Source organism: Aplysia californica, unplaced genomic scaffold, assembly GCF_000002075.1.
Source record: "Aplysia californica isolate F4 #8 unplaced genomic scaffold, AplCal3.0 scaffold00647, whole genome shotgun sequence".
NCBI classification, from domain to species: Eukaryota; Metazoa; Mollusca; class Gastropoda; order Aplysiida; family Aplysiidae; genus Aplysia; species Aplysia californica.
This window is the reverse complement of record NW_004797917.1, coordinates 116,692-124,832: the sequence shown is the minus strand read 5'-3', so window position 1 is coordinate 124,832 and position 8,141 is coordinate 116,692. Positions and strand designations below refer to the sequence as shown.

The window sequence follows — 8,141 nt, the reverse complement described above, 5'->3', positions numbered from 1 at the left end:
CACACACACAGACTATTTTCATTCAGACGTAGGCATAGAACAACTAGAATACAAATAACGCTAAAAGCTTATGAATCATCATTAAATAGAGGCTATGCAGTTACTACCAAGTTAATTGTGTATAGATTTATCTCACTCTCACTTTTGTCTCCTGACATTGTATACATTCGTGTTTTATCTGCTCATCTTTGGAGAAATTGTATCCCTAATCCATGTGTTGTTGTTTTTCAAGGTCCCATGGTAGAGCTCAGCAGCTACTCTGTCAACTTCATGCAACTGGACATGGGCCGTACAGGAACCAGGACTATTGACATCATCAATAACTCCAATCTGGAAGCTGTGTACCAGGTGAGAATTAATGAAAGATGCTATACTAAGAAAGAATTACAGTAGTGAAGCAAATATAATATAGATCAGAATAATTCAGAACACCTGGTCAATCTGAAATTTCGAAGAGTAAAGTCAAGATTAAAGATCGAGTATGGAACACTTGAGTTCCCACCAACACAAGGAAAATTTTGCCCTGTTCTCATCTGCAAAGTGGGACATCACTTACGGTGAAATAAGACAAACTGTTGAAAATGCCCCATTTTCATATTTGTAGGCTTAGGATGAGTTGAAATTTGCTTAGTGTGCACAGGGCCTTTAAGAGACATAATATTATTATGTATCAACAGAGTGCACATCTACAGTCCTTTCCTTTGTACCCACTATGATCAACAGCCCTCTAGTTTGCATTAAGGGTTTGCCCTGATGGCATTACATTCGCAGGCATTTCACATAAGATAAAGTAATTGGAGATAAAAGGGAATTGTCTGTTAAATCATTTGAATGTTTGAATGAATAAACATTTATGTTTACAATATAATGCCCAATATCTTGCTGAGTGTTACACTAAGAAGTTTATGAAAAAATCTTTTGTACTTCTCTTTATACTCCATTTACTTTGTCCGAGTTTTGTTTTCTGTGCAATTATGGCTACTTTTGTTGCCATTTTTCATACTTCGTGTTAAATTTTTGTTTTTCATTTTGTATTTTTATTCATATTTTAGAACAATGTGCATATGTGTGTCTAGATATAAAGGTGGTCTCTGTATATGTTTCTTGCTTTCACTAGTTTCCAAGAATCTAAAAAAAATGAGTAGTTAAAGGAACATGCTCTCTTGTGCTTTTTGTTTTTACGAGGGCTATTGCTAATGTCTTTGTCAGTTAGTTTGGAAAGAACATTTTGAATAAGTTGCAACTTTGCGTTTTTTCTTTTTTCAGTTTGAGTTGGACTGTGAAGAGTCTGTGTTCAAGTTCCAGTACTTAAGTGGAGTGCTGAAACCCAATTCTACCCAGACCCTCATTCTGAACTTTGTGCCTCAGCACCCCATCAACTACTTCCGACGTGTGGCTTGCTTAGTGCACAACCAGGTACACGATATCATTATAGAGACTGTATAGTTTCAGAGTTGTGGTATTTTCTTTGCTTAGTGTACAACCATGTACTCGTTATTACTATAGAGACTGTATAATTTCAGAGTTGTAGTATTTTCTTTGCTTAGTATACAAATATTACACACAATCACTATGGGGACTGTATAGTTTTAGAGTTGTGGTATTTTCTTTGCTTAGTGTATAACCATGTACTTGATATCACTATAGAGACTGTATAATTTCAGAGTTGTGGTATTTTCTTTTCTTACTGCACAACCAGGAACACGATACCACTTTAAAGACTGTATAGTTTCAGAGTTGTGGTATTTTCTTTGCTTAGTGAGCAACCTTGTACACACTATCACTATAGAGACTGTATAATTTCAGAGTTGTGGTATTTTCTTTGCTTAGTGCACAACCATGTACACACTATCATTGAGAGCTAGAGACTGTATAGTTTCAGAGTTGTGGTATTTTCTTTGCGTAGTGAACAACCATGTACACACTATCACTATAGAGACTGTTCAGTTTCAGAGTTGTAGTATTTTCTTTGCTTACACACTATCATTGACTGCTAGAGACTGTATAGTTTTAAAGTTGTGGTATTTTTTTCTTAATACAAAATCCATATTCGCTAGCCATGGGGATTATATTTAGCATGGTAATAATAGAAATAATAATTATAAAAACTGTTATGTGGTACCCATTCCAACACTACTTAAGGAATATATGATGGGGAATGATTTTGATAATTCTAGTCATAAGTATGTCATAATAGCTGTCACTATTTCTGATGCTGCTGTTTATAAAGCTAAAAACAGTAGCAGAAGCTGCTACAAATGTGACAGTGTAATAGAAGCAGCAATGGTGATGATGATGATGATGATGATGATGATGACTTGGGGTCTCACAAAATTCTCACTGGCCTTAACATCGACGAGCCCCATTTTAAGGACCTAAAATTTACAACGTAACGTACTAATCACCCCTTATGTTCCTGCAACCCCCTCCCTTTGGCCCTGCCTTTCTGTTATATTCCCTACCTCCATGTACTAGTTCTCTCTCTCTCTCTCTCTCTCTCTCTCCACTTTTTGCCTTCGTGTTTCCCCTCCTCTAGCCTTTTCGACTCATTGATTGTGTTCACCGCACCCTTCCGTTATTATATTCCTTACCTCCATGCATATGTTCCCCCCCCTCTCTCTCTTTCTTGCTCTCTCTCTCTCTCTCTCTCTCTCTCTCTCTCTCTCTCTCTCTCTCTCTCTCTCTCTCTCTCTCTCTCTCTCTCTCTCTCTCTCCCTCTTTTCCTTTCCCTCTCTCTGCCACCTCTGGCCCTCGTGTTTCTCTTTCTCTGGTCTTTCCGATTTGTGTTCACCGCACCCTTCTGTTATTATATTCCTTACTTCCACGCACCTTTCCCCCCCCCCCCCCCCCCTCTCTCTCTCTACCACTTCTGGCTTTAGTGTTCCCTTCTCTCCGGCGATTTGTACTCACCGCTCCTTTAAATATTCAGACATTTATGTGCGCACTTTAGTTTTTATAGCCTGTGTATATGATGATGATGATGAAGATATTGCCGATATTGTCCAAATCACAACAATACGTAGCTTATAGTGAACACTTTGTTGCTGTGGCGTCATCACTCATTTATTTATTTTTTTCTCAAATACTATGTTCCTGATGAAGCCTTATTGGCGAAACGTTGAACTGTGAAAAATATATATTTTCTGGAAATACAACAAGGTCTTAACTGTTTTAATACCTTCTTTATACAATGATGATGATGATGATGATGATGATGATGATGATGATGATGATGATGATGATGATGAGTTGCTCCTGAGGAAGCCCACGGGGCGAAACGTTGAGCTATTAAATAAATTTAAACATTTTTTATTGTTATTTTATTTTTGTCCAAAATTAAAACAAAACTCTCCCTCCTACCTTGCTTACCAAAAAATGATGATGATGATGATAATGATGATGATGATGATGATGATGGTGATGGTGATGATGATGATGATGATGGTGATGATGATGATGATGATGATGATGATGATGATGATGATGATGACGAAGATGATAATGATGACGATGATGATAAAATCTGTGTTTTTTTCATCAGCCACCTCTGTACTTGGATCTGCTGGGTACATGCCACTCAGAGACAGTCAAGCCGGCCGTGTTGAAATATGAGCATGTATCTCGCTACCTGACCCATGTGGAGAGGGGCTTATCTGTCATTGCACCTGAGGTGAGTTGCATTGTGGGGGAGAACTGTGACCAGTTGCTCTTATGCATGCATTGAGAGAGAGAAAGAGGAGTACTTTTGTGTGTGGCATACGTTCTTTGTATTATTATACAGCACATTGAGCACTTCTTTGTGGAAATGCGCTATATAAATGCAATTTATTATTTATTATTGTTGTTATTGAATGATTTGCTGTGAAACAGTTTGTTAGAAACTTGGCTGTCTCCTAGAAGTAAAGGTTTGAGTCAAAATGGGATACGATTTTCTTTGTTCTTCCTTGAGTGTTCCCTCTCACTACCTAGTTAAAAGATTTTTTTTTTCTTTTCTTGCGTTCTTTTATCTTTGTCTGTCTATATGTATTGCTTCTTTTTTTGCATTAATTTGTTGTTTTCTAGTAATTGGCTGCTCTATATTCACATAAACAATGCTCTTCTTATGAAAGAGAGAAAGTGAAAAGACAGCCTTATATGTCAATGTCACAGAGATATTTTTTATTAAATGATATCTTTAAAATCATTTTCAGATTGGCCGATGGCTAAACATATGAAAAATAAACATTTCTTTCCATTTTTGGGTTCTTAGAGTCTACTTCTTTGTGTGAATTAAAGTTCTGAACTCGGTTAACACTTGGATTTGTCACATCCTCTTTTATTTTCTCCAGCAACTGAATGAACTGCTGAATGCTGGCAGGCTGGATGTGGATAAGAACGGATGCCTAGAGCCTGTCAAAGATGAAGATAAGGTCAGTGACTTGCTTGTCCACTTTGTGTGTGCTTGTATGCATGTTTTACGTTTAATGTGTGTGATTGTGTGTGTGTTTGTGTGTGTGTATGTGTGTGTGCGTGTGTGTGTGTGTGTGTGTGTGTGTGTGTGTGTGTATGTAAGTGTGCGTGTGCATGTGTGTGTGTGTGTGTGTGTGTTTGTGTGTGGTAAGTCTTTTTCGATGCTTGCAATTGCATAAGCTCATATGAGCGTGTGGGACACATTAAACATTTTTAGTTTGGAATGAAATTTAGAATTTTGCTCGGGTGGTGGCCGAAGCCTACTATTATTGATTTAGGACCATCAAGGGATCTTAGATGTGCGCAACTTGCACATAGGACCTCTGAGATTTTTTGCTCTTCTCCGAGAAGGCTAGGTATTTGATTTTACCTACCATAAGACAAGGGGTGTAGCTGAAAGACAGCAGTAAGAAGTAGCCAAGAAGTAGCAGTAGAAAGGCTGCAGAAAGAGTCAGGAGCCCAGAGGAGAGGGAAAAGGAGGTGAGGGGGTGGGGGCAGAAAGTGCAGACAAAACAGATGACAGAACATTATTAGAGAGCAGGAAAGGAGTTCCGTCTCTATCCAGATTCGAATCCAGGTGGAACCTTTTGAATGAGGGGTGCCACAAGAGCCCCCCTGTGTGTGTGTGTGTGTGTGTGTGTGTGTGTGTGTGTGCATGTGTGTGTGTGTGTATGTGTGTGTGTATGTGCGTGTGTGTTGATTTTTGAACAGATGTATGTAGAAATATTTTTTTTTCTCCCGATAAGGTTTTAAGAAATAGTTTTGATTGTGAAACTAAGTTTGAAAACATTTATTTTGACCTAAAAGAAAGAAAGGACATTTTGGTACATCTGAAATATTTAGAATAGCTTGGATCTACTATGGAGTCTGCTCAGAATGTAAGTAAATCAACAACGATTCTTACTGTATTTTACTGAAAGGTTTTTACGTACATCTTCTCCAACACTGATTTTAGTATGTTAATCATCTCAGTGTTTGCACTGAGTAAATAAAGAATAAATAAAGCAGACTTATTTTAGATTTATTAATAAACGTCTGACCACAGGCTGGCCTTGCACCAAACCCGTCTCTGAGAGAGATCCCATCTGTGGATGAATACTTCAATGATGGGTTCCACTCTGATGTTGTGGTAAGTTTTTTCACAATTCTTCATGTTTCTTTGATGTTTTTTAAAAAAACTTTTAAAATTGTAGTTTATTAATTAATGCTGTGGTGACGGTTGCATATGCTTGAGAAATATTTCGTGGAAATTCAAGTTTATAATGTTGAAAAAAAGGAAGAAAAGAGAAAAGATATGTAATGTAGGTACAGTTGTTGACCCTTTATCTCCGGCAAGCCACTCCCAGTGGCTCGCGGTCAGAACTGCTGTGCCGGTGAGCTGGAAAGCGGCTCGGACACATTCCTTTACGACAACTTCAACATCAAATTACTTTTCTGCAATTGCTGAAAACAGGTCTCTTTTATCGGGATTTCATTCTTTAGATGAAGAACTATCGAAATAGGTTCATTTGTTTTGATTTAATTACCAATTTAGTGACGTTTTCGTCATTTTTAGATTTTGTACCACAAATGGGCCTCGGCATAGTGAGTTTACCCCCCACGGAGATAAAGTGTTAAAAGAATGAATAAAAATTTAAAATCTCATTTGGAAAATGTTTCTTTCTTGGCTTAGAACAGTTCTAAGGTTTGTTTCAGTCTCTTTTCTACTTTAATAGTATTGTCTGTTGTTTCATGATAATCTGCCTTGACCACCCCCCCAGAGACACACAAGCTGCTAACATCTCTCCAGACATCTTTTTTGTCTTGAACTTTCTTCTCCGGCTTTCCTCTTGTTTTTATCTTGTGATGAAGATTGTATTTATTTACTTTGGTCTTAATTGAGGGCTCCAGTGGGTAAGTGAGCAGTGAGTTTAGACTCAAGTAATGTCACGCAAGTGTCGGTGACACAGGGTTTAAGTGGGTGGTCACTGGAGTGTGTCTTTCTGCAAGTCATGACAAACCTAGCAAAAAAACCAGGGCGCTGCACAGTAGCGACCAGCAATGGCATGGTTGTGAAACTGTTCTGTATTGTAATGATATTATTGTGTATTTGTGTTTTTATTTATGTATGTATTTATAATTATGTATTTATGTATGTATTTATAATTACGTATTTATGTATGTACGTATGTTAGCCATTGTAAACCAAATTGTCTTTCTGACATCAATAAAACTGTAATTTATTTACTTATTAATTTAATTTTTAAATTACAGAGTGTGGTTCCTCATGTGAGCACAGATGTGAATGTTTTGGATTTCGGTAATATCCAGACTCTGAAGCTTCCTGTTGATAAGGTAAGGTATATGTTTGAATTAGGTACATATGAGCATGTATCACATAGCGTGTGGGCACATACTGTAACTGGTGTTTTGTCTTCCATTTTGTAACAGGCATACATTTTTTCTATCTTTTCATGCAATCTGTCTATCATTCAAAACAATTGTTTTAGAAAAACCATTTGATGGATGAGTACATTTTGTGTTTGAAATAGCAGACTATGCTGTATGCAGGCAAAAGGCTGTTATTTAAACTATTTGCATAACATACGACATAGACTCTGCATTTTGTTTTTCTATCAAAGGCTTTTAGAGAATGGTGAATTGCAAATTTCTTCTTCATCTCTTTTTCTTCCGCATGAATGAATGAGATTTAGGACAAAGTGTTGACATTTGAAGAAAAATATTACCCCTTGCTTATTGATGCTTTGTTTTGCAGACTGTGAACGTCACAAATCACACAAAGGGAAAAGTCACAGTCCAGTGGATGGGAAGTACGTGGCTAACCTTGTCAGGCATTTTGTTAAAAGAATAATGTCAAGCCATTCAAATTTTGTTAACGAAAGTTATGATTTCTTGTTTTGCTAGAATTCATTTCTCTTTCAGTCATACTCTTGCATTTATTTTCTAAATTTGCTATTTGTTTCTGTTTATATAAGTTTTAATTTTAAGCATTCTCCGTATAAATGTGTAGCATTTGTCATTGATGATAATGTAAATAATCATGGTAGGACTTAAAAGATGGTATAATGTAATAATCTAAAAATGTTGTGCTCATGATTGCTCTTGGAAAAAATTATGTAGGCCATTAGAATATATTCTTTAATTTATGCAATTTGTTTGAAAATCACATATTTTGTTTTTTTTCGAAGCCTTGGCATGTTCATAGTCATTGGTTTATTCTGCGTATTCTGTGTCATATTAATTAACACCTTGAAGCTGGATAACAATAAATGCTAATACTAGGCGTACATGTGTTATCTTCTACTTCAGATTCAAACCGCATCTTCTCTGTGAGTCCGGACACCCTAGACATCCCACCACTCAAAGCCTGCTCCTTCAGAGTTACTTTCAGGCCTGTAAGTCTTCAATTCTGTTACACTGAGTTCATCATAGTCATAAAGTTTTCTTCTGTTAACATTTTTTTTTTCATTTTATTTGATGTAAGGAATTAACATTTTTTCTCAAAGATATGTTCATTGATCTTTTAAAGAACTCAGAATCTTTTTTGTTTTTCTTTACAAGACTTTGTAGTTCCAATCTCTTTCTCTTCCCCCCTCTCTCTCTCTCCATCTCTGTCTGTCTCTCTATATGTCTCTCTCTATCTCTCTGTCCCCCCTCACATAAGCACACATGTATGCGCACACACATATACA

At 36.8% G+C, this 8,141-nt stretch overlaps 1 protein-coding gene across 1 annotated transcript in view; it reads left to right on the top strand.

The window, feature by feature from the left end:
- Nucleotides 1-8,141, top strand: part of LOC101848999 (cilia- and flagella-associated protein 65) — a gene marked incomplete in the record, with an annotated part of 42,820 nt that overhangs the window by 8,541 nt on the left and 26,138 nt on the right. Inside the window, 8 exon segments of the mRNA XM_005107977.2 lie at nt 233-348; nt 1,267-1,416; nt 3,542-3,670; nt 4,329-4,409; nt 5,495-5,578; nt 6,703-6,783; nt 7,205-7,259; nt 7,759-7,844. Of these exon segments, the coding sequence (XP_005108034.2) occupies nt 233-348; nt 1,267-1,416; nt 3,542-3,670; nt 4,329-4,409; nt 5,495-5,578; nt 6,703-6,783; nt 7,205-7,259; nt 7,759-7,844 (782 nt within the window).